Genomic DNA, 13,256 nt, shown 5'->3' with positions numbered 1-13,256 from the left:
TAAGCTTTGACTTTTCTAACTAGTTTGCTGGTGTTTCAACGGTCTTGTCTTTTGCCCCTTTAGACTAAGTGAAATCCCATCGTTTGCATCCTGTACTTCCCCTCTGGTACCACTCATCCCACTGAGGCCTCTTTAGTGCCTGGCTTCCTCCCTAGGCTGCTGTCCATCCTAGCTGGTCCCTGTACTATCTCCACTCTCAGTAGTGCCTGACACATTGAAAGTGTTGGCTCCTGTCTGTAATCCCAGCATTTTGGGAGGCCAAGGCAAAAGGATCACTTGAGTCCAGGAAGTTGAGACCCCGTTTGAGATAGTGAGACCCCATCTCTACAAAAAATTTAAAAATTAACCAGGTGTGGTAGTGCGCACCTGTGATCCCAGCTATTCAGGAAGCTGAAGTGGGAAGATCAACTGAGCCCCGGAGTTCAAGGCCGCAGTGAGCTGTGATCACACTACTGCCCTCCAGTCTAGGAGACAGAGTGAGAGCCTGTCTCAAAAACAAAGGAAGTGTCCAAGCAAGGCCACTGTGTTTCCTGCACTAGGAGTCCCAGCCGAGGGCAGAAATTGGGTTGAAATCAGCCTGTGCCCTGCTTGCCAGTCTCTGCACAAGACCCCGGGCTGAGCCTGTTCGGAGCTTCTCTAACCCTCCTGCAGGCACGTGAGAACTGGCAGGACGCTGCCTCTGTCCTGTGAGTACGCGGTGAATTGAAATGAATGGGGTTGGATTGAATGGACCTTTTAGGTCTATTTCTGTGATGACGTCATGATACCCCCGGCCTGACGCACGACACACACCCCCATCACCTTAGATTCAGGGTGTCGTTCTGGCCGAAGGCCCTGCTGCTGTGCATGACTCAGTATCATCTTCTCCTTTCTCCACATCAGTGCAACCTGTGACTGCCCAGAAGTTCATTCTCCACTATCACCTTACAAAATGGTTGACCCAGCTGTGTGCAGCCTTTCCTTACCATTCTTTTCTTCCAGTCCGTTTCGGTGATACGTTTAAACTACTTTCAGAAACAGTCATATATTATGGTGAATTTTTTCTATGGTTCTATTATATATTTATATGTTATTACATTATTATATATCATATTATATATTTATATATTATATGTTGTTATATATTTTTTCTATTGTATGTATTATATATATTAAGGAGAGAAACGCGATATATTTGGTCTAGGCTGGAGATCCAGGCATTCAAGAGAAAGTAGGTGAAGACTCCGTGGGGGTATTTATGCCATTTTGGTCAGACAGTGTAAGATGCCCTCACCCTAGACCTCTGGCTCTTAAAGTAATGGGTGCCCAGAAGGGTGTAAAAAAGTTGTGGTGCATGCGGGCTGTCTGGGGGCAGATAGTTCTGTCCTTCATCACCCACAGGAGGGACACGGGAGGCCACGCTGTCCAGGACAGTCTAGCCAAGGAGACCCTCACCTTGACAGCCTGTAGCGCTCAGCATTTTTCTCCCCTTTTATGGGGGGGATTTGGGGTATCAGACAATAAAGTCTCAGACTGTAATCAATTACCCTGTTGATTCAAATACTTTAACCAAAAAAAGCTCAGCCTTAGTACATAATGTGCTTGTCTTGGAGCCAAGTTACTTTTGCTCTGACCTCAGATGCCCCTGTTGTAAGAAATTCAATACCAAAATGCCAAGGACTTCATGGCACCTTGGCCTGCAGGCCATGTGACATGTGACCTGTACTTTTTTTTTTTTTTTGAGACCGAGTCTCACTTTATCGCCCAGGCTGGAGTGCAGTGGCACGATCTCGGCTCACTGCAAGCTCCACCTCCCAGGTTCAAGCCATTCTCTTGCCTCAGCCTCCCGAGTACCTGGGACTACAGGCATGTGCCACCACGCCCAGCTAATTTTTTTTTTTTTTTTTTTTTGAGACAAACTCTCGCCCTGTCTCCCAGGCTGGAGTGCAGTGGCGTGATCTCGGCTCACTGCAAGCTCCACCTCCCAGGTTCAAGCGATTCTCCTGCCTCAGCCTCCCGAGTAGCTGTGATTACAGGCATGTGCTACCATGCCCAGCAAATTTTTTATTATCATTATTTTCAGTAGAGACGGGGTTTCACCATGTTAGCCGGGATGGTCTGGATCTCCTGACCTCGTGGTCTGCCTGCCTCGGCCTCCCAAAGTGCTGGGATTACAGGCGTGAGCCACCATACCCGACCATGACCTGTACTTTCTCTGCAATTAAATCTACACAGCTATACAGATGCAGGCACACACAGCATAGGAATGTGCACATGCACGCACAGACACACACACAGAGGTGGGCACAGGGACCATGACAGCAGAAACGCAGAGATCAGGATCCAACAGAAGTTTCAGAATGGGTGGTGGTTATGCACAGCAAACGCAGATCTATCTATGGAGTGACGTGTGCTTACAGGATATGAGTATGTGATCCCATGTGGGTATTTTCTGACTCAGTAGTAATTGATCTTTATGTTCTCCCCAGTGTAACTGAGTAAGTGACCAGAGTGGTCCTAAGAATTTCCACATCTTGGCCGGGCACAGTGGCTCACGCCTGTAATCCCAGCATTTTGGGAGGCCAAGGCGGGCAGATCATGAGGTCAGGAGATCGAGACCATCCTGGCTAACATGGTGAAACCCCATCTCTACTAAAAGTACAAAACATTAGCCTGGCATGGTGGCGGCACCTGTAGTCCCAGCTACTCGGGAGGCTGAGGCAGGAGAATGGCGTGAAACCGGGAGGTGGAGCTTACAGTGAGCCGAGATCACGCCCCTGCACTCCAGCCTGGACAACAGAGCAAAACTCTGTCCCCCCGCCAAAAAAAAACAAAAAAGAATTTCCATGTCTTCTACTTGCCTCACTTAGTCCTCCGTGGCGCTTAGCTTCCCTTCAGCGCCTCTTCTGCAGGCTTATCAGTGTTCTTAGCTCAGTGGGTGAACACACTCGGGCTAAGCACTCACACGGAGAGAAACACCTGATACACCAACCTATTAGAGTCTCTCTGGCTTCAGTGTGCTGTGTTAGATCTCTCAGCATGGCTTTGATTCTTAGCATTCGAATAACTCAAATCTCAAGGTGACTCTGAGAGACAGAAAAATGTGTTGCTGGTTGTTGGTGTGTCAGAGAAAACAGAGGCCTTTATTTGATTTGACTACTTACCTACTATTTCTGTGATCGGCTAAAATTCAGATGCATTTTTATGGGAGGTTCTATGCAAGACAGCTGGATCATAAGATTCTCACTTGATAATACAAGTATTTTCAGTTTTGCATCATTAAATTGCAATTAGACCTTCCAGGAACTACCTTTCAAGATATATTGGCTGAGTTCTGAGCAGAAGTTCTTATTCTAGGGTTTGGAAATTCTCTAGGGGATATTTGGGTGAACCCCAGGGCATCAGTGAACCCCCTCAATGTGTAATGCGCCACCACGCATGTAAACGTGTATGTAATGTGTACATTTACATGCATTTGTTCTGGGAAGTGTGTTGATAAGTTTTTATTAGGCTCCTCATGGGGTCCATGCTACCAAATCAGCTGGTGCTGAAGCTAAAAGTCAGATGTAGCCTGTGGAGAGAGAGACACACAGCAGGCTTCCAGTGAATGGTGGGTGGGAGGCTGGAGGGGGTAAGACCAGTGAGAATCACCAGTCACATAACGTCAGCCTGTTTGCCTCCTTCTTCAAACCTCCCACAGCCTGGAGACTCACTCAAGGGAAATACAGCTCCCTGTATTTTTCCTCCCCTGCCCGTCTTCACACAGACATGCCATGAAGCAGTGCAGTAGCCAAACAGCAGGCGTGAGGGGAGGGAGCTCCCCTCCTCCCTGACCCGATGCACAGCCAGTGGACAAGGGAGAATTACCTTGCCCTTAGGGCTCTTCTGGTTGGCTGGGTACAGGAAGATTCCTCCATAGACCAGGGTGCGGTGCACGTCAGCCACCATGGAGCCCACGTACCTGGCCCCATAGGGAGCACTGCCATCCTAGAAGACAGAAAGAGAAGAGACAAGATCCAGTGGCTTTCAGAATTAGCTAGCACCTACTCGCGGTCACAAGTCCAGTTGGTGTGACCTCTGCCTTCTTGATCCCCTGTCCTCCACCTACTAGTGTAGGAATTGAAAAGATTATATAATTGTGCATTTCATTCGTGATGAGCTCCTCAAACCTTATTGTGTGACTGGACTTACCAAATGTAGGACTGCTTAAAGGATGAGACAATATCCTGCAGCAATCTTAAAAGAGCCTCTAAACAAACAAACAGAAAGAAAAAGGAAGTCGCCCATCCCACATGCACTGCCACCTACAGGCTCAAAATAAAGGGATGGAAGCCAAACATATAGAAAACAGAAAAAAGCAGGGTCTGCAATCTTAATTTCAGACAAAATAGACTTTAAACCAATAAAGTTCAAAAAAGACAAAGAAGGATATTACATAATTGTAAAGGCCTCAATTCAACAAGAAGGCCTAACTATCCTAAATGATATGCACCCAACACAGGGACACTCAGATTCATAAAGCAAGCTCTTAGACTCCCACACAATCATAGTGGGAGACTTCAACACCCCACTGACAGTGATCACTGAAGTAGAAAATTAACGAAGACACTCAAGACCTCAAATCAACACTAGACCGAATGAATCTGTTACACATCTGTAGAACTATATCTACAGAACATCTATAGAATAGAAAGCTATAGAACTCTCCACCCAAAACCAGCAAAATATACGTTCTTTTCATCACACATAGCACATACACTAAAATTGAACACACCCTCAGACATAAAACAATCCTCAGCAAATGCAAAAGAACTGAACTTATACCAGCCACTCTCCAACCACAGCTCAATAAAAATTGAAATCGAGACTAAGAAAATCACTCAAACTATACAATTACATGAAAATTAAACAACTTGCTCCTGAATGACTTTTGGATAAATAATGAAATTAAGGCAGAAATCAAGAGATTCTTTGAAACTGGTGAGAACAAAGATAAAATAACCAGAATTTCTGGGACACAGCTAAGGCAGTGTTAAGAGGAAAATTTATAGCACTAAATTCCCACATCAAAAAGTTAAAAAGATCTCAGATTAACAACCTAATAGCACAACCAAAAGAACTAGAGATATAAGAGCAAACCAGCCCCAAAGCTAGCAAAAGACAAGAAATAATCAAAATCAGAGCTGAACTGAAGGAGACTCACACACACACACACACACAAAATTCATGGCTGGGCCCTGTGACTCATGCCTGTAATCCCAGCACTTTGGGAGGCCAAGGTGGGTGAATCACCTGAGGTCAGGAGTTCGAGACCAGCCCAACCAACATGGTGAAATCCCATCTCTACTAAAAATACAAAAATTAGACAGGTGTGGTGGTGTGTGTCTGTAATCCCAGCTATTCGGGAGGCTGAGGCAGGAGAATTGCTTGAACCTGGGAGGCAGAGGTTGCAGTGAGCCGAGATTGCACCACTGCACTCCAGCCTAGGCGACAGTGTGAGACTCCATCAAAAAAAAAAAAAAAAAAAAAAATCAAAAGATCAATGAATCTAGGAGTTTGTTTTTTGAAAAAAAAAAAAGAAACTAATAAGAGATAGACTGCTCACTAGATTAATAGAGAAAAATAGAGAGATGATCCAAATAAATTCAACTAGAAATACCAAAGGGGATATTACCCACTGACACCACAGAAATACAAACCATCAGAGACTACTGTGAACACCTCTATGTACTCACACTAGAAAATCTAGAAGAAATGGAAAAATTCCTGGACACATACACTCTCCTACAACAGCCAGGAAGAAACTGAATCCCTGAACAGACCAATAACAAACGCCAAAATTAAATCAGTAAAAATAGCCTATCATCCAAAAAAAGCCTATAACCAGAGAGATTCAGAGCCGAATTCTACAAGATACATAAAGAGCTGATACCATTTCCACTGAAACTGTTCCAAAAAAATTGAAGAGGAAAGACTCCTCCCCAACTCATTCTATAAGGCCAACATCATTCTGATACCAAAACCTGGCAGACACACACACACACACACACACACACACACACACACACACACACACACTTCAGGCCAATATTCTTGATGAATATTGATGCAAAAATCCTCATCAAAATACACAGCAGCAGCACCTTATAAAGCTTATCCACCACAATCAAGTAGGCTTTATCCCTGGGATGCAAGGTTGGGTCAACATACACAAATCAATAAATGTGATTCATCACATAAAATGAACTAAAGACAAAAACCACTTGATTATCTCAATAAATGCTGAAAAAGGCTTTCAATGAAATTCAACACCTCTTCATGTTACAAACTCTCAACAAACTAGGTATTGAATGAACATACCTCAAAATAATAAGCTCCATCTATGACAAACCCACAGCCAACATTATGCTGAATGGGCAAAAGCTGGAAGCACTCCCCTTGAAAACTGGCACAAGAAAAGGATGCCCTCTCTCACCACTCCTATTCAGCATAGTATTGGAAGTTAGGGTCAGAACAATCACACAAAAGAAATAAGTAAAGGGCATCCAAATAGGAAAATAGGAAGTCAAACTATCTCTCTTAGCAGATGACATGATTGTATAGCTAGAAAACCCCACAGTATTGGTCGGCTGGGCGTGGTGGTTCACACCTGTAATCCCAGCACTTTGGGAGGCCGAGGTGGGCAGATCACGAGGTCAGGAGATTGAGACCATCCTGGCTAACACAGTGTAACTCCGTCTCTACTAAAAATACAAAAAATTAGCCGGGTGTGGTGGCAGGCACCTGTAGCCCCAGCTACTCGAGAGGCTGAGGCAGGAGAATGGCGTGAACCTGGGAGGTGGAGCTTGCAGTGAGCTGAGAGTGGAGCTTGCCACTGCACTCCAGCCTGGGCAACAGAGTGAGACTCTGTCTCAAAAAAAAAAAAAAAAGAAAAGAAAAGAAAAAATGAAAACCCCATAGTCTTGGTCCAAAAGCTCCTTAAGCTGATAAACAACTTCAGCAGAGTTTCAAGATACGAAATGAACATACAAAAAAATCATTAGCATCCCTACACCAAAAACAGCAAGGCCAAGAGCCAAATCAGGAACATAATCCCTTTCACAATTGCCACAAAAATAATAAAATCCCTAGGAATAGAACTAGCCATGGAGGTAAAAGAGTTCTATAATAAGAGCTACAAAACATTGCTCAAAGAAATCAGAGATGACACAAACAAATGGAAAAACATTCCATGCTTATGGATATAAAGGATCAATATTGTTAAAATGGGCATACTACCCAAAGCAATTTACAGATTCAGTGCTGTTCCTATTAAACTACCAATGACATTTTTCACAGAACTAGAAAAAGACTTTTAAAATTCATATGGAACCATAAAGAGACAGAATAGCCAAGGCAATCCTAAGCAAAAAGAACAAAGCTGGAGGTATCACATTACTTGACTTCAAACTATACTACAGGGCTACAATAACCAAAACAGCATGGCACTGGTACAAAAACAGATAAATAGACCAATGTAACATAATAGAGAATCCAGAAATAAGGTCATACACCTACAACCATTTGACCTTCAACAAAGCTGACAAAAACAAGCAATGAGGAAATGACTTCCTATTCAATAAATGGTGCTGAGATAACTAGCTAGCCATATGCAGAAGGCTGAAACTAACTCAAGATGGATTAAAAACTTAATGTGAAACCCAAAACCATAAAAACCCTGGAAGACAACCTAGGCAATACCATTCTGGATGTAGGCATGGGCAAAGAATTCATGACAAAGACACCAAAAGCAATTGCAATGAAAACAAAAATTGCCAAATGAGATCTAATTAAACTAAAGAGCTTCTGCACAGCAAAAGAAACTGTCAATAAACAGACAACCCACAGGATGGGAGAAAATTTCTGCAAACTATACATCTGAGAAAAGTCTAATATCCAGCATCTATAAGGAGCTTAAATATATAAGGAAAAAAAACATTAAAAAATGGGTAAAGGACATGAACAGACACTTTTCAAAAGAAGACACACCCAGCCTGGCCAATATGGTGAAACCCCATCTCTACTAAAGATACAAACATTAGCTGGGCATGGTGGCGTGTGCCTGTAGTCCCAGCTACTTGGGAGGCTGAGGCAGAAGAATCACTTGAACCCGGGAGGCGGAGGTTGCAGTGAGCTGAGATCGCGCCACTGCACTCCAGCCTGGGCGACAGAGAGAGACTCCATCTCAAAAAAGAAAAAAAAAAAAGAAGACGACGACGACATACATGCAGCCAAAAAGCATATGAAAAAAGCTCAATATCATTGCTCATTACAGAAATGCAAATCAAAACCACAATGAGATACCATCTCACACCAGTCAGAATGACAATTATTTAAAAATCAAAATGTAACAGAGGCTGGCGAGGTTGCAGAGAAAAGGGAATGTTTATGCATTGTTGGTGGGAGTGCAAATCAGTTCAACCATTGTGGAAAGCAGTGTAATGATCTCTCAAACAGCTAAAAGCAGCCATCCCATTTGACCCAGCCGTCCCATGACTGGGTATATACCCAAAGGAATAGAAATCATTCTATTGTAAAGACACATGCACGTGTATGTTCACTGCAACACTATTCACAATAGCAAAGACATGGAATCAACCTAGATGCCCATTAGTGGTGGACTGGATAAAGAAAATGTGCTACATATACACAATGGAATACTATGCAGCCATAAAGAAGAATGACATCATGTTTTTGCAGGAACATGGGTGGAGCTGAAGGCCTAATTATCTTAAGTAAACTAACACAGAAACAGGAAACCAGATGCTACATGTTCTCACTTATAAGTAGGAGCTAAATGATGAGAAACACATGGACACAAAGAGGGAAACAACAGGCACTGGGGCCTACTTGAGGGTGGAGGGAGGGAGGAAGGGGAGGAGCAGAAAAGACAAGTATTGGATACCAGGTTTAGTACCTGGGAGACCAAACAATCTGTACAACAAAACCCCCATGACACGAGTTTACTTATATAACAAACCTGCACAACTACCCCTGAATCCAAAATAAAAGTGTGGAAAATAAAATCACACCTGCATCACAGGAATGTGTTCTGGTGTCTAAACCCCTGTAGGATGAATATAGTTAACAATAATATCCGACATTTTCAAAAAGCTAGAAGGAGGATATTGAATGTTCCCAGCACAAAGAAATAATAAATGTTTGAGATGATGGATTGCCTAATTATACTGATCTGATCACTGTACATTATATATAATGAAACATCACTATGTATCCCATAAATATGTACAATTATTATATGTCAATTAAAAATAAAACAATGGGCCTGGCGTGGTGGCTCACACCTGTAATCCCAGCACTTTGGGAGGCCAAGGCAGGTGGATCACCTGTGGTCAGGCGTTCAAGACCAGCCTGACCAACATGGTGAAATCCCATCTCTACTAAAAATACAAAAATAGTGGCAGAAGCCTGCAATCCCAGCTACTTGGGAGGCTGAGGCAGGAGAATCGCTTGAACCGGGGAGGCGGAGGTTGTGGTGAGCCGAGATCGTGCCATTGCACTTCAGTCTTGGCAACAAGAGGGAAACTCCATCTCAAAATAAAAATAAATACATACATGAATAAAATAAAGTTAAATAAATAAAATGATGACAATTTTAATGATTAGTCACCTCCTTCATAATTCATGGTCATCATCTTTTTTAGTAACTCCAACTTTATGGCTCACACTTGGCACTGTACCAACAGGTGGAATTTGTGAAAAATGTAAGGAAATATTTCTGCTAATTAGGCGAGTCCAATGCTCTAGCAATTGTTTAAAATGAAAACGAATGCAAAACAAACTACCAGAGCCCTGAAGCAGTGTTTCTCATTCATTTCCTCCACAATAAGCAGATTCCTGAGAACAGCCTGATTCATATTCCTCTTCCCTTCCAGATACGGAATTGGGTGCTCTGCAGCTGGGCTTCTGTCCTGTCCACACCCAGGAGGTGCACAGGAAGAGGAACCGGGGTGGAGGAGGCAGAAACTCCACAGCCAGCAGGGAGGCGCTGTCTCCCCTGAGGTTAGGCAGCCCTGAACCACGCACCTGTGTGTAGGGGTGAGGATTCTTCCCCACTTGATTGTTTCCAAGCAGGCTCCCGTTGTGGTTAAGGGCATGGGTTGACAGCCAGAATGCTTGGGTTCGAATCCTGGCTCAGCCACTTACCTTGGGTAAGTAATTGAACTACTCTGTGCCTCAGCTTCCCCATCTGTACCTGCCTCCAAGAGTTGTTATGAGATAAAAGGAGCTATTACACGTAAAACACTAAAATAGGGCTTACGACATGTTAATCACCCAATACATGTTAGCTATTATTATTATCACCTTGAAACACCCCCAAATCGTAATTACAATGAATATCATCATATTCTGTTATCTTCTAGTTGCATGCCGTGAAACCACATTTAGGCAAAAATTACCAAGTCTTCTCCTATTTTAGATACTTAACACTCTATCAGACCCGAGGTGAAGCACCTTGGCCTGACTTGAGCGTGAAGACGGAAGTGAGGTTCCAGAATTCTGTTTTACCAGAAATAATGCCTTCATATCTTTTTTTTTTTTTTTTTTTTTTTTTTTTTGAGACAGAGTCTTGCTCTGTTGCCCATACTGGAGGGCAGTGATGCAATCTCAGTTCACCGCAACCTCCTCTTCCTTTTGGGTTCAAGTGATTTTCCTGCCTCGGCCTCCCAAGTAGCTGGGATTACAGACACCTACCAACCACACCCAGGTAATTTTTGTATTTTTAGTAGAGATGGTGTTTCACCATGTTGGCCAGGCTGTTTTCAAACTCCTGACCTCAAGTGATCTGCCCACCTTGGCCTTCCAAAGTGCTGGGATTACAAGTGTGAGCCACCATGCCCAGCCTTACTTCTAGGAATGCCTTCTAAGGGAATTTTCAGATTAGAAAAATGAGGTACAAAGGGGCTCACTACAGCATTATTTATGGAGTGAAAAGCTGGACACAGCCTAAGTGTGGAACAACCTGAGAATGATTAAGCATGTTACCGCACAGCAATGTGCTTTTGAAGAACTTTTACTGACTCGGAAATGCTTGTGAAGTCAGTAGAAAAGCAGGTTTAAAAACTGTTTCCAGTTGAACCACATCTGGTAACTGGGTAAGCACATTTGCAGAAAACAAACCCTAGAGAAATGTATCAAGATGTTCAGCTGAGTGTGGTCACTCACGCCTGTAGTCCCAGCACTTTGGTAGGCTGATGCCAGAGGATCACGAGGTCAGGAGATCGAGACCATCTTGGCCAACATGGTGAAACCCTGTTTCTACTAAAATACAAAAAACTAGCCAGATGTGGTGGCCCACAGTGGGGTTTTTGAGGGTGAAGTACCTTACACATGGATTTTGTTTACATTTTCTTATATTTTTTGGTGTCTTCCATGTGATGTGTTACACAGGAACATACTTTTTATATTTGGAGAAAACATTAAGTTATAAAATCAAAACATTTAAATACAGAAAGAATCTTTCAACAGACACACAGTGAATTATCAGGAACTAGAGATGGAACCCATATTCCTAAGCTCCTAGTTTTTTAGCCCAGAAGGACTTGACATAACAGAGACAGGTGTTTCTACTCTTTAACTAACCTTTGCTCTGTAAAGAAAAGCTATGAGAAATCTATCAGTTAAAGACAGACAGACAGATAGATAGATAAATAGATAGATAGATAGATAGAGATAATAGAGAGAGACAGAGAGAGAAAGAGAGAGAGGTGAGAGTGCGGGAGGGAGCGAGGGCGGGAGGGAGGGATAACTATAGATGCTCGTAACTTGGGGGAGGAGAGCAAAGGCCTCTGAAGGTGTAGGATACAATTTGCCCTTGATAATTACACCCATTCATTTTTACAACACCGGGGAGAAATATCCTTGGCCCATGTCTGCTTATTATGAGAGTGTTCCGAGAAAGCCACAGTTGTAGCAGAGAAAGCCCCGGAGAGTTCACCAGAGTCCTTCTCCACCACATCAGTGCTCCTGCTTAATCTTCTCATCAAACAATGGCAGTTTTGCAAGGGTTTTGATGCAAAATCACTACAATCCTGATTTAGCTCCTTCTGACTTCTTTTTGTTTCCTAATCTTAAAAAACCTTTAAAGGGCACCCATTTCTCTTCGGCAAATAACATTATAAAGACAGCCTTGACGGGGTTAAATTCCCGTGCCTCAGTTCGTTACAGATGGATTAAAGGGTGGGTATGAGCCCTTACAAAAGCATCTGAACCTGATGGAGCTTATGTTGAGAACTAAAGTTTATATTTTATGTTTTTAATCTCTTTTAATTTCATTTTTCCATGAACTTTTTGAGGGCCTCTCATATAATTTCTTCTAAAAGCAAATGCAACGAGTGAGTGAATCTATAGGTTGGAGTTTAGTTTAAACAAATGACTTCAGAGAGGATCTGGCCTGAGCTCTGAATTTTGTAAATGTGATCTCTACCTTCTTTACAAAGAATTTATCCTGGAAAAGCTCAAATGTAAAGATAAGTACTACCTTTAGAAGGTAAATGTTAGCTATATAAGATACTAAATGCTTATGAAGAAAGGCAGAGTCCATCATCTTCCTACTGACCACAGCCATGAACAGTGGCACCAACCTCTTTCAGCAAAGCCCCTGAAGCCACCACCCAAACAGGACCCCATGGGGACAGCATTCTGTGCCACCCACCTGGACTTCTTCACTCACCTCAGGGAATTTCTTTTGCTGCACATATTCAGTGGTGGCTGCATCAAAATACTTGGCGTAGCCCTCATTCAGGCTGTAAATCTTTCCTTTCTTCTTAATCTTGACATCTTTTTCCACCAGGACAAATTCACCAAGAGCCTAGCAACATGAAGAGAGATGCCAGGAAGAGGAGATAAGCCAGGAAACAGAAGCCGACCGCAGGATCCCCACAATGAGAGCAGGAGATGGGGGCCTGCTGGCAGAGCCCGGGCTTGGCTGTGGTCACTCTGAGCCTGCCCTGTGGTGGTTTCGCAACTGGTGGGAAGATCAGGGATCACATGGAGCCCACAGGAAGCCCAAGCAGTAACACAGCAAGCAGGAAGACAATTCAAAGGAAGAGGCCATAGTCGTCTTTCTCTTCCTTTGTGGCTTCCACTGTCAGTGAGGTACGAGGAACCCAGCTGTGTGTGTCTCCCCAGTTCTCACCCCCAGATTAACGTTTTCAGGAAGATGGGCCATCAACAGTGAGAGGAAGAAGTTACATTGTTGTATGAGGGATGCATTT

The 13,256-nt window shown here is 43.3% G+C and overlaps 1 protein-coding gene across 1 annotated transcript in view; it reads right to left on the bottom strand.

The window, feature by feature from the left end:
- Nucleotides 1-13,256, bottom strand: part of FBP2 (fructose-bisphosphatase 2) — a 36,430-nt gene that overhangs the window by 903 nt on the left and 22,271 nt on the right. The window contains exons 5-6 of the mRNA XM_050762297.1: nt 12,713-12,850; nt 3,847-3,966 (exon numbers count right to left, since the gene is read on the bottom strand). Of these exons, the coding sequence (XP_050618254.1) occupies nt 3,847-3,966; nt 12,713-12,850 (258 nt within the window). The remainder of the gene's footprint in view (nt 1-3,846; nt 3,967-12,712; nt 12,851-13,256) is intronic.

The sequence above is a fragment of the Macaca thibetana genome, chromosome 15, assembly GCF_024542745.1.
Source record: "Macaca thibetana thibetana isolate TM-01 chromosome 15, ASM2454274v1, whole genome shotgun sequence".
Classification (NCBI taxonomy): Eukaryota; Metazoa; Chordata; class Mammalia; order Primates; family Cercopithecidae; genus Macaca; species Macaca thibetana.
Note: the sequence above shows the minus strand (reverse complement) of the source record. Positions and strands in the feature narration are given on the sequence as shown.